General features: G+C 40.2%; 1 protein-coding gene and 1 long non-coding RNA gene across 5 annotated transcripts in view; both read left to right on the top strand.

Moving 5' to 3' along the window:
• Positions 1 to 27,090, top strand: part of WWOX (WW domain containing oxidoreductase) — a 913,630-nt gene that overhangs the window by 7,663 nt on the left and 878,877 nt on the right. For all 4 annotated transcript variants that reach the window (XM_019710992.2, XM_074314543.1, XM_074314544.1 and 1 more), the window contains exon 4: positions 1,297 to 1,475. In XM_019710992.2, coding sequence (XP_019566551.1) covers positions 1,297 to 1,475 — 179 coding nt within the window. The remainder of the gene's footprint in view (positions 1 to 1,296; positions 1,476 to 27,090) is intronic.
• Positions 1,507 to 8,744, top strand: LOC141567482 (uncharacterized). Its single transcript, XR_012490123.1, has 2 exons — positions 1,507 to 3,280; positions 4,995 to 8,744. It is a non-coding gene; the product is annotated as an uncharacterized LOC141567482 (long non-coding RNA).

The raw sequence follows: 27,090 nt of genomic DNA, 5'->3' as shown, positions 1-27,090 counted from the left end.
TCCCATTATTGGCTATCTATAATTATCAATAATGTTTTCAGCATCCTTGTCTGTAAAACTATGTTTAGAGTAAATGCCAATAACAAACAACAGTAGTAACTACCTGTGTAGCAAATAGCGTGAGCCAGGCGTGATTCTTGTCACCTTATACCTGTAGTATTAGCTCATTCCATTCCCACAGTGCCCCAAGGGAGGCAAGCTGGCACCCGGCTGTCCCGGCTGGTCATGTTGCCTCCCGAGCCTGTTACAGTGGTGTGCTGGCAAATGTTTAACAATAGCTCTCTAGGGGGAAAAGCCCAGATTTGTTTCCACAGTGTAAATACTTTCACCACAGCCTAGTTCAGGCTCCCAAGGTGAAGTCACTGAGGAGTTGGGAACAAATGTGCACATTGGGCTCTTGCAAGCCAGCATGAACCGGCTTCTGCACAGCATGTCGTATAACATTGGAGTCAAAATGCTTATCTGGCAGCTTTGGTTCTAATGGAAATGAAAGTTGGATTATTCTTGGGTCTTAGTATTTATAGGGCGATGAGTTTAGATTTCAAACTGTATATAATTTTACACATATACATTACAAATCATGAAATCTCATCTCTTTCTTTCTGGAGAGTTCTTAATAGTTTTTAAGCTAGTATTTTGAGGTCTTTATCGCAAATCCCAAGAATCCATTTAAAATGTGAAGAATAAATTCTGTTGCATAAGGAGTACCCTGTTAATCCGTCTGTACCGGAATATTTTAATATTGTTTCTACAAGATTTAGATCACCTCCGAATCAAAGTTAGAGTGCATGTAGGAGGTATGAATAGAGTCTTAAAATGAAAATCATTAGAATTTTAGTAGGTGGTCAGTTTCGTATTTACTGTTAAGACTTTTTCTCATTTTGAGTGTTCTGCTTCTCTGCCAATCTTCTTAGGCCCTTGCACTAGGCCAAGAGATTTAATTGAAATCTACTGAAAAGAGTGTGGCAGATCTTATAGCCACATTTATATGAATTAAAAAAAAGCAAAGCTTTTTCTCTTTTGAGATCTAAGGATACAAGGCAATGCTTATTGTATGTTACAGTGCATCTTATAGGCAATTCTGAAGGAAAGGAGTGGATGAGCGTCTTTCCAGGCAGGAATGTAATCCTCCAGAGGCCAGAAGGTAGACTAAGTGGACTTTAGTTCTTTCTGGGATGAAGAATAAGCCTTTTTAGTACATAAACAATGGGGTCTGCCTAGCCTAAACTGTAGCATTATCTCGTATTTATAAATTCCTATGCTCACTGCTGTGGGTTTACTCTTTCTCCTTTGCAGCCATATAAATAAGAGAACTACCTATTTGGACCCAAGACTGGCATTTACTGTGGATGATAATCCTACAAAACCAACAACCAGACAGAGATACGATGGTAGCACCACAGCCATGGAAATACTCCAGGGCCGGGATCTCACTGGCAAAGTGGTTATAGTTACTGGAGCTAATTCAGGAATAGGTAGGTCATTTACTTACAGTTGTTGTTGTTGTCATTATTATTATTATTATTATTATTATTATTATTATTGGTGACTTCTATCATGAAAGCCTGTATAGTGATTCTCTGATTTATAAATATATTATAGTCTTTTCAGCTATCGTTCAATTAAAATCCTGCTCTCTGTTAAAATCCCAGTGTCATCTTGGAGGGCTGTGTAGGGGCCGACCTTGAATTCTCTGAAAGCTGAACACTCAGCAAAAGATTGTAGCTATTTCAGTGTTCGAGGATTAGAGACCACAGGCCCTGTCTGAGAGTTTCTCACTTGGTCTGTGTGGTGCACGACGTGTTCCGATTACCTGGGTTGTTCAAACTGAAATGGATTGGTAGTGGAATATTGGGAATAACAATGCGTCATGATTTTGGAACAGGATACTGCAGGTTTCAGGTGGTCACTGAGAATATCCCTTTCCCTTGGGTACGGGATCTTGTTTCTTTATAAAGGTGGAAAATAAGTCCTTGCCTTAACCTCTAACTTAACCCTCTTAATTGCTAGTGTCAAACCCCGGTGACTGTCTTATCACCATGGGCTGTTAAAGCAATAGCCGCAAAGCAGATGCTTGTACAGTAACTCCCCATACGATTTTATTCTTATTTTGCTGTGGTCCATTTCCATCACTATCTGAGTCTGTAAGAACCAACTGCTTTGAGTGAGGACAAGCATCTTCAGATTCGTGTATGGAGACAAAAATGTAATTGCATTTTTGTCTTCTGGCAAGTTCTCTCTGTCCTTTCGACTGCTTCCATCCCCTCAGTGCCCCTCCCTTGTTGGCCTTCTCTTTCATAAGCTTTGTCTCCTCCCCCCTTTGTACATGGCCTGTGCTCTCTCCTTTCTCGGTCTTTCTTCATTTTCGGTGATCCCTTCTTGAACCTCCAGAAACATGTCCTAGCATCGTCAGCTCAAGCATGGGAGGTGAAAATACATTCTCAGAGGATTGGTTACAGCACGGGATCTAAAACTTAACATGCTGAGTCCCAGAGCAGAAGTTTTGGCTGTACTTGTCTTTGAAGGCAAAGAAGCAAATGAATTTTTTTTTTTTTTTTTTTAATTGAAAGGGGTTTATTTAAAATCACCTCTGAGACCTCATCCTGGGCTCAGAATATGTTCAGTCCAATTTTCTGAACTTTTGTGGTTTAAGTCTATATGCTCATCATTGATAATCAAAACTGATGATGCTCTATTAAACATAATGGCTGAGTCCTTAATCATCCAAGAAACAATCTGTTACATTGATTGCATTGACTCCTATTATGTGAGGGTGTTGACCAATACAGTGTAGCATAATTCAGACAAAATAAGGACTTGAGGACTTCAGTAAAATATCTTTTTACTTAACATTCAGTTAACCAGAAAATTAACTGAAAGATCTCATTTCCTTAATCTTCTGGCTAGACTGTGTTTTCTTCACTTGATAAGGTATGTGACTACTGGTGATTTTCTGCATAAGTGTTTATACATTGCTCTGTCTGACGTTAGGTAGCAGACCTTTGACAGGGCTTGCAACATCCGGCTTCTGACACTGTAATCCAGGACTAATGGAGGTGGACTAACAGAATCTACAAAGGGCTGCGTTGAGTTGGATATTGAGTTGTGGTTGGAAGGAGGGCGGAATTCTGAAGCATGGAGAATAAGTGCGTGGTTGACCAGAATGAACCTTGAACCTGTTTGAGGAAAGCCCCAAACTCTGTGCCTCTTCACAGCTCCCACTTGGCCTCGATGACTGTTCCTTCTTGAGGTCCAATAATCCATTTTGTGGACTCTGCAAGTAGGTGTCTGTGGTCCTGTCAGATACGGTAGCAAATCCTAAAGCTCAGGATGGAAAGGCATGTTGGGGAAGGTCTTAGGGAGACCAGCTCTTCCTATTCAGACACCCCCTGCTATTTCCCCAGCTCGAACGTTCCCTCAGAAATTGCCTGTAGCACCGTTACCTCACCCCATTTCCCCTTCCACTCTTGAGAAGCGTACATCTAGGTGAGTGCTGGAGATTTTTATTCTTAATTTTTGAAATAATATCGTCCTGAACATCCCAGGCAATCAAATCCTTGCAAATAACTTGCACTCCGCAGCAGTGGTATCAGGCTTAAAGAAAAGAGGCTGAAGATAGGCACTTCGTTTCCGTCGTAACGAAGTTAGCTTTTATATCCTGCGTGGCTGCCTTAGAAAGCTCCCCTGCCCAAGTAGGCTGTAGTTTCTAGATAAAGTCCTCCCTTCTCCTGCACTGTGAAATACGCCAGTTTATAAATTACTATTGCCATTTTATTTCTGCCTATTTCAAATCAAATAGCTGAATGCAGAGTGAATCGGGCATCTTCATTTTCAAGACTCCTGGGCATTCAAGAGTCATCTTCCATCAAAGATTTCATGGTGGTGGTGTTCACTTTTCTTTTGCCACTCAGGGAAGCCCATTTTCTATGTATTAGCTTTCCAATGTTTAGCCTAGTGAACGTCTGTTCTCTTTGAGGCAGAGAGGGCTGGAGCAAAACATACCAGTATTTATTTTGAGAGAGATGGCTCCACGACTGAAAACATAGGTAATCTAATTTTTTTTACAAAGGCTGATTCACAAATCTGATATTTCCAGTGGTTCTTTTTTTTAATTCCCCACAAGGCAGTGCTTTGTTGGAGTTGCTATTGGTGAGGCTGTCTCTTGTGGAAGGGGACGATCCGGTAGTGAGAGGGAACACCTTTCCTTGGTGAATTTTGGGTTGTACTAGGACACTGTCCCCTTTGAAAGTGACCTCTAAGCAGATTTTGTCCTGTCATCTTCCTCCCCTGGCTGTAAGTGACATTGAGCTATATTTTGAATTTTTAATACTTGATTTTACTAAGGCAGTTTGGAGGGGCTCCTGGTTAATTCAACTTGAAAAGATGAGGGTGATTATGGTCGAAGAAGGATTTTGAGGAACTGTCAGAATGAAGCATCATGAGTTCGTGAAATCTTTGCTTTTACGGTTGAAAGATTGTAGCTAGATATCACTGTGGACTGGATTCAGCTGTCTAGATTGGGGTTGGCAAACTACGGCCCCCGGGGTAAATCTGACCTGCCCCTTGATGTTGTAAGTTAAGTTTCGTTAGAACACAACCATGCCCGTTCACTTCCATTTTGTCTGTGGCCGTTTTTGTGTTACTAGCACAGTTGAGTAATTACAGCAGAGACCATATGGCCTGCAAAGCCTAAAATATTTACTATCTGGCTCTTTACAGAAAAAGTTTGCCAGCCCCTGCATTAGATGATCTAATCCCTTTTAAAGTAAGATCACCCAACATTCTCTAAATTCAACACAATTTACATAAATCGGTTGCCCCCAGGCCACAGGAAGATTGTGGCAGCACATCATATGTAACTGTTGGGGACGTCCCACCAGTATCTTGGACCCTTTGCCTCAACTCTGTTTCCCCCCTTTTTAGGGAGCTGCAGGCATTATTAAGATGTTGCCTCCTCAGAAACTAACACTCTTCTCTCCTTGACCTTTGTTTAGCCAGCGTTCTGAACCTGAAGACCTTTGTAGATTGAAAGCTGTAGCTTGTGGACCTCTCTGTGTGGAGATCAGCATCTCAGTATCCAGGGGGATGTCACCTCTTCACCCAAAGCTTCTAGCAGACCAAGAGGCCTGGAACCCCACAGTCCCGCCTGCTAACCAGTAGAGGCAAGGGAGGAATTTATTTCTGTCGGTGCTCAGCTTAGCACTGAGCAGGAAGAGGCAGTGTTTCACAGCTCCCTGGAGTTAGGGGCTTGTTGGCTCTGATTTGGTAAAAATGAATGGAAATGACTTCAACATGGTGACCACTAAATACAAACCTTATTGCGAAGTCTCAGGAGAGGGAATTCCTCAGGCTAGGGAATTTCCCATCATGGAAGATGCCATAGCCTCTTGTCTAGACTCAACCTGTCAATCAAGCTAATTTGTCTGAAATAGTTCAGTGTACTGAAATAGTTCCACATACAATGCTGCCTTCTTGAATCTGAGGGCTGACATGTACTCATCCAAGACAGCATTCTTCTAATGGGTTAATGAATGCTTGAATGTGGGACTACCTTGTTGACTGTTTCTTGTTGACTGGGACATTTGATGGAATTCATGCTGACTGTTTCAATGAGCAGACAGATACATACCATCATCAGATTTCAGGAGTGAAATCCAGGTTTTGTCAAACATCTATTTTAAAACTATTAACAATTATGAGCAAATTAGATACTTTCAGTCTAATGTTCATTGATAATGATGATATAACTTCTTATAATCTTAAACTAGTAGTGGATAAAATGTGATTATTAAATCCCTTTCAGAGTTTAGTAAGGACGTAAAGTTCCTTTCACCTTTTGAACCTTCATAAAGCTGGGCTGCTTCAAATGCTGTGATTTTAAATCTACAGTAGTTTTGGTTTTTGAACCAGAGGATCCATGAACAAGAACAAAACTTTTTTTCCCCAAATACAATCTGGCCACCTTGGTATATACCAGTAAAATGTATTTTAGGACTGACACCTCAATTTTCTTTTGGTATTCTTGCTATATAATCACCTCCCTAAGGTTTGTTACAGGGATTCTAATAATTGTGTGTATATATGTGTGTATATGTATATGTGGGTGTATGTTTTCATATATACATACACACACACACTTAAATATCAAAATTTACATATTTTGAGATGTAAAAAGTACATGCTCAAGCTATCAAAGTCACCCCTAAATTTGTTCCCCTTGAAACAAATGAATATACCAGATTTTCATGTGGGAATCCTGAGATGTTTTTACAGTATAATGTTGAAATTGGTTGTTTTAGCAGAGAGCCCATTTTTTAGAGCTCGGGGTCTTGTTCCTAAATCATGTGTTGCAATTACAGTGTGAAGTATAGTTGCTATATTCTTTTAGCCTACAAATCATCACCATGATGAATTCATATCTGCTGTAAATTCTACCAGTTCCACAGTAATACGAGAAAATTACTTTTCTTCATGTAGAAAAGTGTATTCATTCTTAAGATTGTAAATCCTCACTTCACAATTATGAACTAGACTAGTTTCCTTTACACCTTCAGTTCTTTGTTTTCTTTTCCACACCTAGTGTTACTGAATTTTGCCTTCTAGCCTAAACCATGCTGTTGACTTTGTTTTCAGTTATTCCAAAAGGTCCCATAAATCTGAGGCCATAAGTTAACTTATAGTCATTTTTGTGGTTAAAACTTACTCTTTTGGGATCATTACACTTGGGATCCTGAAATGCTTGATTACAATTTCCTTTATAATCGTCAACAAGACTCAAACGAGTGGGATCTTGGCATTTATCTTTTTAAGAACCTGGTGCTCATTAAGTAGAGGAAAAATTTCTGAAATAATCTAACCTTTTGGGAATTTACACTCCCATTTTAAATTAAAAACATTTGTGACCACTTCTCTTTTATGCTAAAATATATCCATGTATTATAAATAAAATGACTTTGAAATTATTTTGTTCTGAGAAACTATTGAGATTTTGACAATATTGAGAAAGGTCCTTGAACGATATTACATGAAAATTGAGAATTAGTACCTTATGAATTTAACAACCATTTTACATTTAATATTTTTAGACATTGAATATACATGGAAGTTACATGATCATGATATTTGAGAAGCTATATATATTCCTAAAGGAAGAGACTAATTGAAATATTCTAATGAACCTCATCTCATAATTTGGCAATCACATATAAAAAAGTTATTTAAAATATTAATACATAATATATAGAGAATAATATATCACGCACACACACACACACACACACACACACACACACACACACACACACACACCACCCCCCCTCCCCCATATCTTGACTGAAACTTTTTGGTCTCATGAGATCAATTGAATTTCGTATTTGCATTTAGGTTTAGATTTCTATTTATTTGTTATAGTACCAGCATGACAAATGAGGGTTATACAAGCTATTGTTCAGTGACAAAATGTTTCAAAATCATAATTTAAAGAGAATATTTAAAAATATGACTTCTATCCTAATTAAGATTGCAAGTGTTTCATAAAGTTTGAAAATTTGGAAATTGTTTTACTTAATGCCCAGTTTAAATAATTTGGTATTTTGCTTTTACATAATGCAATGACATAGTAATTGCCATGAAATAAGGGGTTCTACATATTTCCTGTAAATTAACCTAAAAGAGAAATGTCTTCGTCTATTTATATGTTTTGTCCACTAGAGGGCTCTGTTGCTCTTTGATATAGTTACACAAAAGCGGTAGCATCTCAATATAGTTTTCCTCTTGGATAGTCAGTCTTGCTTTCATTTTTGTTAAATGATACCTTTTACTTTTCTAACATATCTTTTAGGTCTTGCACTTTTGGTGAAAGAGTTCAAACTGAAGACTTTATAGTGTCATGTTTGTTTCTTTTTCTTTCTCCCTTTTTTTTTTTTTGTATAAAATGCCAAGGATGAAGAGGTCCATTTAATAGAAAGGTCCATTGTATTCAGAGAGCAGCCTGTTCTGCCAAATTACACAAGGGCATGTGTTTTCATGACATTATTGGTTTTGAGTGGGCTGGCCTATCAATAATGATTTTTTTTTCTAGGTGGCAATTGTAACATTTAAATATTAATGCCTCTGTTTAAGCTTCATTTAGAATGCCTCGGTGATCTTATACTTTTTTCTAAGAATATAGCATTTCCTTGTCCCAGCCACCTTAGCCTTACTCAGTATTATATAATTTATTGTAATTAGATTGTTTGTTAATGATACATTCTTGTAATACAAAAAAAAAAAAAAAAAAATGTGTCCTTTTGGGCCTAGTATATGTTTCTTAAATCAGAGAGGCCATATTGAGCCAAATACTTACTATGAAACAAATAGCCAGTACTCTGTGCATAGAAGATCTTAAGGAGGGGGATTTTTATTTTGGCTCTGTAACTAAAGTTTGAGGCAACCCTTTAATGGCATGCTTCAGTTCTCAAACAGAAATTTGGCTCAGAAAAGAAAACACTTTTGGCTTTGTAAAACTGCTTATTTTCAGATTTTAAATGGGGACAAAATGAATGCACTATACCGTATTACATACTTTTATTTATATTACTCTTTTTCTCAGCAGCTTACTTTTTCTCTTTTGGAAATGAAAAGGGCCTGAAAGCATTGTGAATATGCTTGTAACATTTGCAAAACTATTTCACCAGAGTAACGATCTTTTGGTCATTCGTATACAGATGCGTTTGTTGTTTATCAAATAAAAATTGTTAAAACTAGATGGCTATTTTGGGAATTATTACAGATTTTATAGTCAAAGACATGCTGACAGTTGAAAGTCGTTCATTTAGTATGACGCAGCCCTTGTCCTTTCTTGCAGTTTCTGCAACATACACACAGACTGTTCATATGAGTCCTGAACCTTTTCCAGAATAACATTTGGGGTCAGTAGGAGGCCCTTCTTGCAAAGATCTCTGAAATTAAGGCTCCGGTAGGTTGGTCGAAAGCAAATTCCAAAAGCGAGAGTTTCTTGCCTAAATTTGTTATCTTCCTTTGTCTTAATAACACTTCATGAAGTGTCAGTCTTTATTTAGCTACACAAGCCTAACTAAGTGAGGTAAATAGGAAGTGTCCTCCTCTTTAATGAGTTGTGTGACATGGTTTGAATCTAATTGTTTCAAATCTGTGAGTTATTTGTTTACTAGGCTGTGCTGCTTGGTTAGAAGCAGCATTCAGATTGTGCCGTCTCTGAAAGCAAATTAAGGTTTCTTTCCTCACTGGACTCTGAGAGGAGATCTGAGATTGTGTGCATGTGCCAGGGAAAGAGAGGGAGAGAAAGGGAGAGAGCGGAGGGGATGGGAGAAGAGAGGAGGGGAGTGTTTATGTGTGAGATGTCGGGGTGGGGGGGAGGGAACTCATTCCAGTGTTTTAATATTTCTCCCCAGGTTTGGGGTCGGGGTTGACTAGCAAGGTGGGTGGAGCTAGGCCTTTCATATGAACAAACTATCTCATATAAAGAGGAAGAGAATCAGTATCAAAGCATTTCTTGTGTAGTTGTATGAAAACTGAAGTTAAAACTGACGACATATTTTTCATTTTCATCCCTACCCCTAAAATGTGCTGGATTATTCCAGATCTCTGGAAGGTTGTCTTGCGGTGTTAGCTCTTTAGAACATACAAAGCTTCTGTACACGTTGTCTCCTGTAACTCGCACCACAAGCACAGTGCTCACGGCTCTCTTGAAATAGTGTCAGAATGAAAGCAGCGAGAGGGGAAGGAACTGGCCTGAGGTCACACAGCCCTTGAGCAGTGAGTGCTTGTAGAACTAGAGCAGCAGACTTCCGACCACACCTGGGGCCCTCTCCGTTCTACTCGCTGGTTTCTTGTTCCGAGGCATCCTGCGCCATCCCGACCATGCTCTTTCCAGGCTGCTCATCCAGTCTGTCTGAAATCAACACAATTATTTCAACACATCAGCGAAAGCCGGCTCTGTCCCAGGCTGTGTTGGGTGTGGTGTCTGTAGGGAGGGTCTAGGCAGATGTGACCTCCAAACGGCTGGGCAACCATGGATGAGTACACTGACACCCCCCCCATTCCCCTGTGGTGTTACTGTAAAATCACTCCCCCCAATTCCCCTGTGGTGTTACTGTAAAATCACTCCCCCCAATTCCCCTGTGGTGTTACTGTAAAATCAGTGTTGGGGAAGAATGACAGCAGAATGGGGGCCGGCATTTGTCAAGTTCATGTGTATGCCAGGTGTTAGGCTGGCTTAGCTTTACATGCTTTCTTATTGAAGTATTCATTTAACATTATTTCTTGTTATAAGACATGATTTCTTTATGGAAAACTTAGAAAATGCAGATAAGTAAAAATAAAAATAAATGCTGATAAGAAAAAAAAAAATCACCCACCAGCCAGAAATAACTGTTAACATTTAGCATATATATGATTCTAGGCATTTTTCTCTTTTCTTCTGTGATTTTTCTGTTTCACTGTGGTTTGTGAGCATCTCTCCCTGCCGTTAAATATTCTACATCGTCTAAGTGCTTGCATAGTATTTTATAGGGTTCTAAGCATTCTCTTACTGTGGCACATTTGGGCGGATTTCAGCTTTTTGATAGCTATAGAATGAAGACGAACATTTTGTAATTAAATGATTTTACCCATCTGTGACTATTCTATAGTTTTATTTTCTGGAAGTGGAATTGCTGAATCAAGGATTTGTGCCTAACCTTAGTATCTTGATTTGTTTTGTTAAACTACACCCCTGGAAACTTGTACCAATTCAGTGCCCATTCGCCCTGCCTCCTTGCCAACCATGGCAATTAAGATTAAAAAAGAAAGAAGTATCACTTTCATTTTCATGTCTCTGATTGTTAGTAAGATTGATCAGCTCTTCATATGTTCGGCCATTTGTATTTACTCTTATGAATTGCCTTTTCATCTCACATGCGTAACTATTGGGTATGTATTGATTGCTAATTGATTGCTTGATTCATGTAGTATAATTTAATTTTCAAAATGTTCCTTTCTCTTAGGAGGTAATTTATCTTAAAGTGTCTATTACTTTAAGTACATATTTAATCTTGTGATCAAGAGGAAATTCACGAGAAAGAAGTCGGCCTACCTCCCCAGTCTGCTTCACTAAAACTTTTAAGCATATGTCTCATCTATCACACCAGCTACACCTCACATCATGGACACTGCTGCTAATACCAGCGTTGAAAGAGGGAGCACCCCAGAAAATGCAATGCTGCCTTACAATGGTGGTTGAGTCCTAAGATAACATGACAGGCGACATTTGGTTATTTTGGTTTTGCAAATTTCCCCCAGATCTTTTATTAATGACAGTAACAACTCTTCAGAGCTTTTCTATGCATTATCTCATTTGATGAGCCTGGCTCTCACGTGGTGAAATTGTACCACTGCTGAAAATAGCTCTGCTGACACTCATGGAACCTTGATAGGTAGCGAATTTCTACCTGGAGAGGTAGCAGGGTGCAGGAGACGGAATACTGACTCGGGAAGCAGACGTGACCTACTTTCGAAACCTGGCCTAACCACGTCCCATCTGAGTGACTTGGAGCAAGTTACTTTTCTTTTCTGAACTCTTGTTCCATGTCTGTGAAACGTGGACGATATTCCTACTTTGCAAATATGGGAACTCCAGAGTGCCCAGGGAATTGTCTGTTCAACATTGCAGGCACTTAATAAACTAGTCATTTCAGGAATGGGAGGCGAGGTGATCCAGTTACTGAAATTAGTTTGGTATTTTCCTAGCTTCCTGGTTCTTGGGTCCTTAAACGACTGCCATAATATCTGTGAGTTTGTCCTAAAATGACCTTTCTAAATAAGTGTTTTAGGCATCCACTTGTCTGTAGTATGAAAGGAAACATTTTAGATATTTTTTGTTGGAGGTCAGATAGTAGCTTCATCCAGAAAAAAAGAATCAATTGAAAGAAAGAAAAAAAAAACAGGACAAGGTTATTTTTGTTGCAGTCAAGAAAGAAAAAAGATACATTAAACTTGGAGAGGGGGAACAAGGCAGGACAACTATTAAACCTTAAATGAATGCATCACAATAACATCTTTATTATGAGAGCTGGGCATCGGAGCACGTGGTCCCCTGAGCACGTGGTCCCCTGAGCCTCGATGATTGACAGGACTGCCTGGTATACTAAGCATAAATATCTAACTTTGCTGTCCCGTTTACTTGATCATACCAAAGAACGTATCATTGTTTGCATAGAGTTTTATCAGCGCTTAAAAAGGAGTGATGAGTTTTATTGGAGACTATTGGGACACATAAGGCAGAGGACTGGCCTATGGGACGGGTTGTCATTAACTTATGACCTAAAGCAAGTCACTTAAGTGTTTTGAGCCTTAATTTCCTCATTTGTAAAATCAAGAGAATAATACTTTCTGTCCCTGTTTTGTAAGGATCAACTAAGCTCAATGTGCAAATACAGTAATGAAGAGAGAGTACTGTATGATTGCTTGCAGTTGGGGGAAAATAACCTACCAGATGTCAGCAAGGAGAATGCTGTAGGAGGAGGCGTTAGGTTTGGGAGGAGATGGAGGAAGAGCGTCATTTAATTCCTGAATGGACACAGGATCTCTAGATGTTTTTTGTTGTTGTTAGGAGCTGTCGAGAGGTTTCAACAAGTACTTTCTCCTGGGTTCAGAAAGGTAACCAGACATCAAGTAACGTTGTCTAACCACTATGCTGTACACCTGAAATTAATATAAAATGATAATTGAATGTCAACTGTAATTGAGAAATTTTAAAAAGGGGGCAAAAACTTGAAGGGGAATAAGAGGTACAAATTTCCAGGTATAAAACAAACAAGTCATGGGGACGTAATGTACAGCATAGGAGATACAGTCAATAGAATTGTGAAAGCATGGTACAGTGTCAGATGGTTGCTGGACTTATCATGGTGATCACTTCTTTAGGTATATAAATGTTGAATAACTATAGTGTATTTCTGAAATTGATATAATATTGTATGTTAGCTATATTTTAATAAAAATCTTAAAAAAAGAAAAAAGGGAAAAGAAATCATTGTATATTGGTCAGTCGACTTGGTGGTAATAACTAGAAAAAAGTACCGGATGCTGTCTCATCCAGAGCTGACAGGCTGTAACTAGCCAGGTATTGAGGAGCAGAGACCTTCGGAGGCAGAAACGGCCACAAGTTGTATCTGTGTTGAGGTTTCATAGGTGGAAATGTTTTGGGTTCTTGGACAATGCGTTTTCTTCCCGGCTGCCTGCCTTAAGTTTCCTTTCTCAGTGAAGAGCTCATACAGATGTAAATGGCAGCATGAGCTGGGCTCTGTTTGCCTATATGACATCAGCAAAATTGCCAGCAACATCTCGATTCTGGAAACTGTTTTCTTGGTGATCACACGAAACAAAAGAATGAAAATAATCAATCTCTTTCAAATGCAGAGACTGCTGTGTCAGCCGCCAATGGCTGTAAGGATGAAATCTCAAAACTTTTGCATCTTTCACTATAATGTCTTCTGACTGCCTTCAGTTTTTCTGCATAGCTGTGTTGTGCAGCAGGGCAGCCGTGACTTCTAAATTCAGCAGCCGGGTTGGAGAAGCTTCTATCAGCCGAGAGATCATCATTGCATTCCAATTGGCATTCCAAAAAAAAAAGAAGAAGAAAAAAATGCCATTACAACTTTATCTATTAGTGAAGGAAGTTTCAATTCTAAGTTCATGTACAGTTACCAGATTGAGTGTTTGATAAGGTAGAGAGCCCTGTAACAGATCCACAAGGGGAAACATCTCAGTCAGGGAGCAGAGGCAGATTTTTGGCAACAGTTACCATCCTCTCAGCCTGAAGACCTGATTTGGGAGCTGTGGGTTTCTCTCTGTGCACAAGAGCCTTTTTTTCTCCCACGTTTAGCTATTGCAGCTTGCCCTGTTTCTCTCTTACTGCCCATTGGACTTAACAAGAGGAAATCAGTAGTGTTTGCGTGTCATTATCCTGGAACTCTTAGACTTACCTGAGTGCACACACGTGCATCCAGCGTTCACATGTTCCTCTCATGTTTACTTATTTATTAGGACAACACAAATTTATTTATTTATAGTTCTAGAGGTCAGAAGTCCGAAATCAGTTCCACTGGGCTTTATAAAGTCCAGGTGTTGGCAGGCTTTGCTCCTTCTGGAGCCTGTAAGAAGAGTCCATGTCCCTGCCTTTTTCAAAGCTTCTAGCGGCCACCGTGTTCCCTGGCTTGTGGTCCTTTCCTCCACCTTCAATCACTCCACTTTCTACACCCACCACCACATCACCTCTTGTGCAGTCCAATCTCCTTCTTATAAGGACTCCTGTGCCCCTACCTGTAGGGCCCACCTGGAGAATCCAGAATAATCTCCCCATCTCAAGACCCTTAATCGTGCCTGCAAAGTCCTTTTTGCCACATAAAGTCGTATTCTCACGTTCCAGGGAATAGGACGTGGGCCTGTTTCGGGGACTGACCCGTTTTCAGCCTAAGACAGAAGGTGGTGCATTATCTCCAAGAACTCTTTCAACAGTAGTGTCACAGACGTCTGTCCATACTCCACCTCCTCCCTACCTAACTGGTTCTGTGGGCTGGGTGATTTTTGTCTGGAAAACATCTGGCTGAGTGTGCCTCCATGTTTTGAGTTTGGGAGCAGCTTCTTCGATGCCTCATTGCTGGCCAGTGTGAGTTTGTCTGAGGCAGGAAGGTATATATACACATCTAGAACTTTCGCTGTATTGCTGCTGAGTAATTTGGTGTCACGTGGTAGTGATTAAGGGAGGGGAGCATTTTCATGCTTGCTCATTCCTCTCTGTGGGGGCTGTTTGGTCAAGAATAGAGCTTCCCAATCAGGACGGAGTGAAACTGGGTTCTGTAGCCTAGATCTGGCCCCCAGATGGTTGGTTTGGTCCACACAGATCGCCTGTAGAATTTTTTGTTTCGATTTAGATTACTTGCCATCATGTTGAAACCGGGATATTTTACTTAAATGTAATCGTGATTTCCGACTCTTGAAAATTCCGAAGAGCTGGGCACATGGGGTCCCCTGTGCCCACCGAGGAGTGGCACTGAAGTCACCCTGTCCCCTGCCCGCTGCTTGCCTGCTGCAGGTCGGCAAAAGTGTTTTCCATGGCCATGCCCTAGTACCTGTCGGTTCTTTTGGAGACTTGAGTTTAGAACCATGGTTTAGGGTCTGCCGTGAGGGCTGTGGGGAGAGAGTGGACTGGCTGGCTCACCGTCACAAACACACCCTTTATTCGGTCATTTGTGCAGCCAGCAGACAGGTCACGACTCCTGAGTCTCAGGTGGCACGTGTGCAGTTAGAACCAGATAGGACCCCTGCCCTGATCGCAATATTAGCAACTTGATCTTTGTTTCTAGAGAACATTTACATTTCTATTCTTTATAGTATAAGTTTTTCACTGCACATTTCCCTGTATACGTGGGTGCCTCTGAGTAGTTTCTAATTATGTCTGTATTTTTCTATTTGTATTTAAAAGCACAGGGTACTAAAGCCCCCATTCTTGACAAGATGTCTGCGAATGAATCACCAAATACATTCTTATAAATGAAAGAGAACTTTCTCTAGCTTGACTGCTGCTCTTTCAGCTTTGTTTGCACTTCGTGCATCTTCTGAGTGACCATCGAGGAAGGCAAAACCTGCAGTAGGCACCGGGTGAGCGAAGAGTTGCCATCGCTTGAACAATGTGTGGATTCTCTGATTCGTATGAATCCGTGCCGTGACTTGCCTTGTGGTAATAGACATGCGGCTGTATTCTGTTTCTTTTTTTTCCCTAAAGCCTATGCTATGTCTTTTGACATTTATGCTTATAGTCTAAGCAATTATGAACGGTTCAGATAGTATGTGCTGAAAATTAGTGGTTAGTTTGAGTGGCACACTTACTCTTTTTTTTTTTTTTCCTGTGGGCAGATTTCTTTTATGGTTCTGGCTGGCTTTTCTGTAGCGAGCTTCTAAGCTTTGGTCCGTGTTTTGACTTAGCCTTGGCGCTCTCGGCTATCCGTTCCTTGCACTGCTAATGGGATAGCAGAGCTCTGCTAATGCTGGTTATTAATCTGACAATGTATACCAGCGGAGTTTTATAATTGCCATAATTCTTCTTTGTTCCATTCCCTTTCCCGGCTCCTCAAATGCTGCAGCAGCTGCAGAGCACGGCATTTGAACATGAGGTAGAGAACTGTAGCTTCAACTTTGGATGTTGCAGTCAGTCGAGCTGCAGGGCAAGCGGTCTCACTTTTGGAGACTATGTGGATCTACAAAACCCTAGCAAACTTTTTATCTAGTCTGTAAAATGCACAAGTTAGCTAAATATCAGAATTTTTAAATTTTAGGATGGCACACTCAGTGTTTAAGGAGTGGTGGTTTCTCGATTTCCCATTTTAGTTATTGTGAAACTTGGTCCTGTTTCACAATAACTGAAGAATTTAACAGTGTTTAACTTAATCAAAGGTTACTTAAAAAAAAAAAAAAATACCCTCAAAACTCTAAATATCATGTGTGCTGTTTAAACTGTCCACAGAGAAGTACTTGAAAGTGAAGTAATTTCAAACAAACTCCCGAAGAAGAAATGCTGATGACTCTAAATGAACAGAAAGATTGGACGACTAAAGCTTCCAGCCTGCGCATGACAGGAGGCCAATCATAGGAATGCTAGCTTACAAAAGCAAGGGGTACACTTGTGAGGCTGAGCTGAGCTGGGAAGGGAATGCAACATTACAGAGTTGTCACATGTAGAATTACGTGACTCCGTGTGTACAGTCAATAGAATGCTTCCATCTTCCTGGCAGATTTTATGGATCTTGCCCAGGTATTCGGGAGCCCTATGTGCTTTCTGAAACGTTCCTTAACTGTTTTCCTTAAGAATGGCTTTATATTGTATGGCTGTGTGTGTGTGTGTGTGTGTGTGTGTGTGTGTGTGTGTGTGCATGTTGGTGGGGAGAATTAACTCTTGTGACAAATAAGAAACAGCAAACGTTGATGTTGACTTTACTGTTTGCGTAAATATTAGTATTGGATTTTAGAGGCAACATGCTAGCAGGATAGCTTTGCTTTTAAAGCCTGTGTCAGAAAACTCTGCCATTACTGATAGCATTTCTGAATAGTCGCCACAATACTTGATTTAGAAATGTCACCACATTTTTAATACTGGAATTGCAGTAAACAATAGTAAGTTACAAAGACTGTATTCTGCGTACACTCTTCTTATAACGCCTGCTGACTTTTACCTATTCTCCAGGTCTTTTGGGAACCACTAAGCCGTTTTTTTCTTAGTTTCTTTTAACCTTTTTTTTTTTTTCATCGTGACAATTGGTATAGGAGATTGTTCTTTTTCATTACTTCTGTTCTTCAAAGCCCATCTCTGGCTCACATCTTTCTTCTCTGTTTAGTTTCATATTTTATTTTAATCTTTCTGTACATCAGTATCTGTCATTATGGTATTTAAGCTCTTGGAAGAATTTGGCAGTTGCTAACTTTTTAAGAAAATAAAGCACTCCACTGTTGTAATGTCCTGCTTATGCTGAGTGAAAAATTCACATGGTTTGGCTATACAGTTATAATGACTTGGGTGCTGTTTGTAAGCAATAGTGGGGGATATTTTCCTTGTAAAGAGGATAACTTTGGTTTTAGAAAGCTCGAGCATTTTTTTTTTTCTTTCTCCATGGTAGATGTGAAAAGAACCAGGAGAGTATGAGAATATTTATAACATTGTCATGTAGTGATCCCACTCTGGAGACGAATGCAAGAGAGAGAAATCCAGAAGAAGGCATTAAGCAGAAGCAAGAAGACATTTCTGGTGAAATACGGTGCTCGTGGCAGAGAATGGAAGAAGGCAGAAGTGATGCACTGATAGGGAGAAAGGGTGTTGCCTGCACATGGAAAAATCCAGATGCTGTAGCAATGCACACACTGCAGCATGAACAAGCGTGGCTCGATGGAAACAAGGCCTGGCTGAGAAATAGAGGGTGCAGCCTCTACCCTCCGGCTTCTGCCGCTGGGCTGGAGGGAACTCACCCATGTACAACAACGCAGGAATCGGTATTTACCCAGCAGAGTTCTGACAATTCCAAGGACAATGTTTGAAATGTGCAGCATGGCTTTTAGTGTTCAGTTCAGAGTGTGACGCTAGCCAGCCCCACTGGGGCTGACCAAATGCGGGGACGATTTCTTTCTGAGAAGGGCAGGGTTCGGTTTCCTTGAAAATGAACATCGGAAATAGTGTTTCTTTTGGAAGCATCAGAGAGCAAAATGCGGTGCGGAGAGTTTAGATTTTCAACTCTGCAGGCACTCAAGCTTTGTTATCCCGATAAAGGATATTTTGTTAATTGTGTTCAGATGTTGGAGGCCAGCATTGTGGACTTCTGTACATTTGATGATAGGAGATGATTCCATTCTATGCACCAAGATTTCTTTCTTCCATCCATGACCTTGATCTTTCCGCTCTACTAAATTTTTCAGTTCTCTGTAAGCTCAAAGAATAATTAGAATACAAGTATCACTGGAAAGCACTAAACAAAAGAAAACATTTCCACTAAAACTGGCCCCCAAAGATAAGATGAAGGAAAATGACATTGGTAGGAATGTTTGTCTGATTCCCATCTTCATCTGAATTTTTGTGGGAGTTGTACATACCGTATAAGCACATGTGCATTGATGTGATTTTTGAGATCTTTACAATAGAGAATTCGCCTTTGCAACTGGAATTTATTCAGCATGCAGATGTGGATAGATGATTGTTTTATATATGCCTGGTATTGAATGATGCGTAGGTGTGATAACTATATAAAAAATTACATTCAACTCCAAGAGGTGCTTTTATGAGGCAGCCTGGAAATGGCATCCGGTTTTCTTATGGCTTTTTCATGTCCATTTTGATGAATCTATTTATTACTTCTATAATGAGTAGTACACATGGTTGGTTAGCCAAGTTATTGAACTTTATCAACCTTGGCTGAAATTCACAATGCGTGCCACACTTGTTGTAACATGTAAGAAATTACATCTGGGCTAAAAGGTTCAATAATGATTACTTTTATAATGGAATCTTTTACAAAGCATGGGATTTCAGGATATGCTTATGGTTTTCAAAAATTATACTGATACAATGAAACAAGGAATAACATATAGCTGGAAAAAAGTATTTGCTGGTAGTGGATTCACATTTATAGTACATTTGTTCAACTCCCAGGACATGGCAAAAAAGCATCTTGTTTCCTGTGTGCATATTTTGGTGTTCACTGTCACATGTCTTTCACTTTAGACCTCAGTGAATCTAGTCTTAATCATGTGACTTGTGAACACTTGTGAGCCGAGGGGACAAAACCCACTAATGTGCTGTTATGTCACATTCGTTTCCAGCGAGAGAATTCTGAGCCCAGATTGGTCCATTAGCATGGAAAGAGGTGTTGGGGTTTGAGGGGCCCAGCAGATAACACACTTTCCCCTCCCCAAGTTATGAGCTGATTGAGAAATAGGACGTACGACATAGCAAGTGAAGACTAGAACATCACTGTACGACTGATTCAGTTGATACTGGAGAACACAGTGTCTCTGTGTGGACTGGTGGGCTTTGCAATCCTGATCACCAGGAGACCGGGTAATGGGTCAGTGCTGGGTCCCTCCAGACCTGTTCTGAGTGCACAGCCCACCCCTGAAGCGTGTACCACACAGCAGAGCAGAGGAAGGCAGGGCCGTGTGTGACCTGTTCTCACTGGTAGATTTCCTAATCGCATTAAGTTGTCCCGCCTCCCGTGGTCAGGAATAAGTCAGGGGAAGAGAAAGGAGCCAGAGATCAAGGACATTAACACAAATGGAGATCTCTTCACCCAGAAAGACACAGCTGAGTGAGAAGGCTGCCTCCCGCACCCTTCAGCAATACAAAAACTAGCGTGGTTAAAATGATTCAGCCTTGGGAAAATTAGACTGCAGTGTACATGTGTATCTACTGTCCACTACCTCGGTTTTAGATTGTGAGTCCTCACTCTTGGATAACTAAACACACTTTTTCTTTTTTGCTTCAGTACTTTCCAACTTCCTACCGTGTTTCCCCAAAAGTAAGACCTAACCAGAAAATAAGCCGTAGCATGATTTTTCAGGATGACATCCCCTGAACATAAGCCCTAATGCGTCTTTTGGAGCAAACTTTATATAAGACCCGGTCTGATTTTCGGGGAAACACGGTAACTCTGGGACCTTGGTCTATATCCTTAATCCCTGTGTGTCAGTTTCCTCATCTGTGAAGTAGGTGCCACGACTCCAGCCACACAGAGTTGTGAGAGTTCAGTGACATGAGATGAAAACACCTAGCATGATGTCTGTCACCTTGTATTGTTCACCATGAGTTGCCTTATTGTTTTGTTTCTAAGACTAAGTTATAAATTTATTTTCTTAATTTTATTGTGGATGATTTTTTGATATGTATGCCAACACAGAGAGAGTTCTGTTTTTTCTTAGGAGGTGAAAAGGAACTGGTGTAAGATGCACCCGTGTGTGAAACAGAGAAGAAAAATCACCAGAGTTTTAAATCCACGAACCAACCTGCTCAGAGACAGTTCCACAATTGTCCCAGTCTCTTTTCCACTTTGGGAGTTTAGTGAATATTGGCCCATTTTATTCAACTGCCCTTTGGTAGTGTACAAAACTGCCAATGGACAGCAGAGGGATTTGTGTACAGCCATGGTTTGTGTGCTCCCACTGGACAGTATCCATACTTTTCACAGAATCGACAGACTATAGGAGGTCTGTCTTTTTTCATATCCATTGAGACCTATACCTTTTCCACAGTGCGTGACCATCATGAAAGCACAAGAGGAAGTGAAAAGCACAGAGCAGGTCAGCCGTTGTTCAGGGGAGAGAGCACCTCACTCAAGGGAAGTGGGAATTCTTTGGAACAGAGCAGCTTTCTCAATGGCAGAAATGACGGAAGTTGTCCCGAAGGTGGTTGTTGGATTGCCATCGTTATGGCTCATTCCACCACCTTCAGGAGAGCGGAGGGTCGTGCTGTAGAAGAATTACAAGATACCACACAACAATACCAGTCACTCTGACCACACTGCAGGAGCCAACCCATTTTTGCTGGCAGTACAGTATGCTTTTTAATTATTCTGTCTTTGATGACCTATTTAATGTTATTAAATTTACTTCTCATATTGAGACCCATGCTCTTACACGTGCCAATGGACGTTTATAACATGCAACTAATTTGTGTGTTTTTTTCCTAACACTTCACTGGAACTCAGTTGAGCAGTAAAGACGTGCGTGATACGGTTGGCTCAAAATAAAGCTGTGAAAACCAAAGAGGCAAAGAGGAGATGATTGAATGAATCTGGCATTCCTTTTCAGTGGGGGCCCCGTGCAAATTTCTTAGGGGTGTTGATCTTCTTACCTTTGACCGGGGAGAAGAAGGAACGGTTAAGAAAAAGTAACCTTCTCTGGGTTTAATTGAACTTTTCCAAGGGATAAAGATATGGTAAGAATCTATATTTCTTGACTGAGTATTCTCCAGAATCATTGATTTATTTTCCCCTGTGCAATCGTCAGACACATTTGGGGGAGCCCACTCTGAGAAGTCAGCAGGCGTCTGCCAGACTTCAGTAGCAATCACCCCACTGCCATAGACCGCAATCAAGCTTGCGAAAACCATGTGCTCCACGCTGCGGGAGAGCCAAAGAAAAAGTGTTTAATGTGCCACTCCACTGATGTGAAAGGGGAGCAAATGTTGAAAACGGGGCTTCTGACTTGCAATCATCATTTGGCATGTCTATTACCTACAGCTGCTCCAAGACGTTTCTACCATGCCACATTTCTTGCAACTCTTCACGTTTGCAAAATTAAAGCCTCTGATGTAGGTAACCTGTTTCTACCTTTGGTTGGTCGGAACTTTCAGGGATTGTTCGAAAGAAAGGTAAACAGTCCCAGTGACCAGGCCGTGTCTAGGATATTGTGTTTCCAGATGGAGCACAGACAAGCCAAGGGCTGGCCCAGTCACCAAATTGTGTCCTAGGAGCACACATGAGTTAAGTGGTGGAAGGAACGGCCTACGTAAATTAGTTCTTGCTATAGCTATCCAGGAGAGAGAGAAACCTGGCTTAATTCGAAGGCACAGAACCGGGACCAGTGGACAGAATTCTGCAAGGAAGCGGCATTCAACTGATGAGTGGAGGGGAGAAACTTTTCTAATGATTCCTGTTTTACAAAAACGAAGGTAGCAAGTTTGAAGATGTTTTTGTCTTAGCTTGGGGACCCCAAAAGCAGAACCTGAGAGAAAGGCTTATTTGTAGATAATGTGGGATGTGATTTCCGAGGACACGAGTGAGAGATGGTAGTATTACACGTGGAAGGAGGCAAAGACAGTGCAAGGACGTTTCCCGAGTTGATTAGTGCTATGGGCCGCGAGTGTTTGGTTCCAAGGGACTTTGTGAGGAGCTTTATGAAGTGTGTCTCAGAGCAGCCTGCCTGTGGAAAGAAGGGGAATGCATTGATCCATTGTCTCCCATCCCCCTCAGACCAGGTTAGCCCCACAGGTATTAAGGGGTTGCACGTGTGCGAGTCCCAAGCAGGCTTCTGCAGGTATCTCGTGCTGCGGTGTCGGAGAAACCAGGATAGGAATGGAGGGACCCACTCTGCAGCCCCTGGTGGGGCTGTCTGTCCAACTGCCTCTGGGTGAAGTTGCTTGCAAGTTGCATGGACCGAGCAGTTGCAGCAGTAGCTGGCGTAAGACGGGACTGGGAGAATTTGAAGTGCGTGCGAGATACAGTCCACCCCTTGCACCATTACTTAGATCTCTTGTGCCCTGGTAAGAATAGCCCATCACTTAAAGGTCCTCTTCAAGGTTTAAAAGATATAAATCCATCCAAGTTTGTGATGAATTCAGGGGCTTTCACCTTACCCACTGTTGTATTAGGCTCCTGTTATATTAGTTTGCTCAGGCTGCCCTAACAGAGTACCACAAACTGGGTGACTTAAGCAGAAATTTAATGTTTCCGAGTTCTGGAGGTTACAACTCAAGGTGTTGGTCGGGCCCTGCTTCCTCTGAAAAACCCGTCGGGGGGGATCCTTCCTTGCCTCTTGCAGCTTCTGGCAGGCTCTGATATTTCCTGGTCTGTGGCAGCATGGTTCCTTCTCTGTCTTCACATCACCTTCCCTCTCTATGTGTCTGTCTCTGTGTCCCAGTGTTCCCTTTTTATAGGGATGCCAGCCATATTGGATTAGAGCCCACACTAATGATCTAATTTTGACTTGATTACCCCCGTAAAGGCCCTATTTCCAAATACAGTGACGTCCTGAGGTTCTGGGGGTTAGGATTTCGATACATTTTTTAGAGTGACATTCAATCCGTATGAATCATGCTATAAAAGAGGTCTTGCTCTCTATTATTGATGCTACCCAGGTGAATTGCAGTCATTCAACAAGTCATTTGCGTAACAAATACTTACTGAGGACCTCTGTGTACCCAGCACTGTTCTAGGACCCGGGAATACAGCAATGAACAAATATTCCTGCCCCGGTGGAGGTTACTGTCTCATGGCGAATAATTTTTGAAAGTAGTTGCTCTTTTGTCCTGTTTTTATCACCCATTAGGAACCAAGTGGGGAAATTGCCTGCTTTCCAATAACAGAACAGACCGCCTTGCACAAATGCGCTCCTGGTCACAAAGGTGTTTAAACATAGTCTGGGTGTCTGCTTATTGAGGATGCTACAGAGGCAATTGGGGTGCTGAGCAGGGCTGTGGTTTTATAATGAAGGTCCCCTTCTGACACTGAGATGGTAGGATTATACGGACGGACTTGTTCGGAGACTGTTTTGTTAAGCACACAATGCTTGACTTCTTTCTGTTTATCTCTCAGAGGAACAAACAAAATGTTTTCACTTTTTTCTGCCTAGGGAAAAAAAAAAAAAATCCAGGCCACTGGATTTTAACTTTTTTTTTTTTTTCCTGTGCATTCTGTACTCAAAGCTTTCAGAACGTCATAGAACCTCTGGCCCCTTTCCACAGGGGAAAATAAATGTATTCATAGGCAGGCATTTGTGTGCAATTTTGGGGGGAAGGAAGGGTAGTCCATGGACACCGAATTAAGAAATCCTGATACTTTTCAGGAATCACAATCATTAGTAGCAGTTAAATACGTATGCTTGCTTTAGAGAGTCCTTTCATAAAAAATTCATTGAATTGAATAGCATTACAAATAAAAATATACCTAGAGATGTTGATGTTAACTTTTTATTGTAATGTCACTTTTCTGATGAAAATTTATTAGTATGTAATTACTAAAGTATTATTGACTTCAGAATTACCTTTTGCTAAACAATGGAAATTTCCTAAATATCTGGCAGGTAATGAAAAAAAAAATTCAGTTACTGACAGCCTGTCATAGTTGAATCTAAAACCTAGGGGCAAAATACATATATTCTATGTAGTTTCCATTTCTAGACCCTGAATTTCTAAATTCTTCCTTATAAAAATTTAAATTTCTTTCGTTTTGAAGATGGGGCCCTCCAATTACCGATTTTCTTCTTTTTATAATCTCTTAATAGATTTGATTTTCACACTGAAGATAATTATTAAAATTCCTTTTTTGGTGTTCAGTAAGTGTAATTAATTTATGAAAACTGAAAGGTTTGATATTGGAATTAGCTGAACATCCAAGACCTGACATTTAGTGTCTTATTCATGGAAGGTACATGGTAAATGTTTATGGAATTGAATTCAAGCTTTGCAACACTTCCAACAGCTTTGAAAAGTGTAATAGTTACTGCCTCTGTGGAAATAGAAATTGCTCAAATATTACTTGATGAAAAACTAATGTTAGTTTACTTAAAACAAAACTGTGTAGCAGTGTGTTACAGCCACAGGAACTCCTCAGCCAAATGTTAAGTAAAGGCAATGAAAACATTTGTAGAAACATTATCATGCTGCAAAAGAACTAGTAACACCAATTACCCCGTAGTAACTGGATGTTCAGTCACTTGGGTTGTCAGTTTCACAACTGCATGATTCCTCACTGTGGATGTGATTACTTACCTGGCACTCCAGAAAAGCATCGTTTTGTTTCAGTGTTTGTTGCATGTAGAACATTGCTTTGAAGTCACAATTATGGGTGAATCACTTTAAATGAATCCTTTTCCTTGATATACAATATTATGCTACTTTCCACAGAAAGATGGAATCAATACTGTTGACTATAATGGAGGTTTGCATTTTTGTAATTTCTTATTTAGCCTGATCCGAGCAAAGATGTTCAAATTTCCATTTACTTAAACAAGATGGAGTTCTTGCTACGCCGAAGGAATATTTTTAGCTTGGTAATTTACTTAGAAACTGCCTTATTCAATATTTGATGTTAAATTTGAACTAAAACACATAGCATCATATGACATGGGTTCTTACATTAACATTTTGTTGGATTGGAAACAGAGTCAACACATTAGTCATCTTAATTCATTTAAGTTGGCTTTCTCCAGAATTCTGGAATCCAAAAACAACACATTTGTCAATTTTACACACAAAGGGAGAGGCAGGATGTAGTTTATAGTTAAATATCCAGCTTTGCAATGAAAAGCCAATGTAGTTATAGTAAGTTGAATGAAATTCAGGGTGAAACAAACAGTGTAATAAGATTTTGATGCAAATTGAATACTATAAAAATTTGTTTTATATTTTAACGAGATTCTCTTTATAGATGCTTTCACAGAATCTTATAACTGTCTAAAATTAAATTTTCTGTGGTTGTTATCCACAAGGGTTCTGGACTTGGCTGTTATAATTATTAACATTTTCTTTCATAGAAAATCTACAGGTCAAGGTCACCTTCATGCCTCTCCATGTTTGGTTCTTGTTTGACTTCAGGTCAGCTTAGATTTGAATGTTAAAAATGCATTGTCTTTTCCAGGGCTCAACAAACTAAGGTTCATGTCCTCCCATGCCTATTTTTGTACGTAAAGTTTTATTGGAACACAGCGACATGCTCTCATTTACTTATTGTCTGTGGTTGCTTTCATGTTCCTTTAAACCAGCAGAATTGAGTAATTATGACAGAGAACATATGGCCTGCAAAGCCCATAATATTTAATATCTGACCTTTTACAGAAAATGTTTGCCAACTCCTGGTTTATTCTATTACATGTTTCTCATATAGAAATCCCTCTGATAAAATTTCCAGGTTGTTAAGAAAACAAATCTCACCTCTGCTAAAGAATTGATATGTTTTATTTTCATTTAATAAAGACTATATTCTATTTCCTTTCTTTACTTGGTTGACAGGAAGCTCAGAATCAACATTTAAATATTCAAGTAAGTAACCAGCTTACTTCAGATTCTTGGTAGATCAGGTTTTGTTTTTTGTTTTTGTTTTTTTCCCTTAATATGGGCACACATTTTCACTTTTTTTAAAAAAATCAACTTTTTGAAGTATGTCACCGATAATAAAACTCATACATTTTAATTATACACACGGATGACTTGACACATGCATACACCCAGGTAAACCACCACCCCAATCAAAATACTGAACATTTACATCTCCACAGAAATTTTCCTCCTGACTTTTTTTCCCAGGCAATTTGTCAGTCACGCCCCGCCCCTCCCCTTCTTGCCCCAGGCAACCACCTACTTTCATATTAAATTCCTGTGTTGTATGTGTTTATTATATACTGCTTCAAATACATTTCGGAAAGAGTTGGGGTACCAGTTATCGATTGTTGAATAGCATATCTATAAGAGAAGCCACGGTTTATTCTATTTAATCTCTTGTGCAGATTTTTAGATTTCTATAGGAGAATTTGAGATATAAATCACCTGGAGAGCATTTTAGCTAATGTTGTATTAATCATAAGCCTAGTGTCCTGAGAAGTTGCTACTTGCCAAGAACTCTGCTTAGTTATTTGATGTTCCAAATAGCCCTGTAAGAGTACATCTTTTTAATATTCCCCTTTTACAGATGAAGAAACTGAGGTTCATAGAAGTTAAGGATATTAGCTTCCTGGAGCTGCCATAACAAAACACAACAGAAGTTTATTGTCTTACAGATCTGGAGCCTAGACGTCTGAAATCAAGGTGTTGGCAGGGTTAATTCCTTCTGAGAGCCGGGAGGGAAG

Source organism: Rhinolophus sinicus, linkage group LG11, assembly GCF_036562045.2.
Source record: "Rhinolophus sinicus isolate RSC01 linkage group LG11, ASM3656204v1, whole genome shotgun sequence".
Classification (NCBI taxonomy): domain Eukaryota; kingdom Metazoa; phylum Chordata; class Mammalia; order Chiroptera; family Rhinolophidae; genus Rhinolophus; species Rhinolophus sinicus.
The sequence above is the reverse complement of the archived record's forward strand: the minus strand, read 5'-3'. Positions and strand labels throughout refer to the sequence as shown.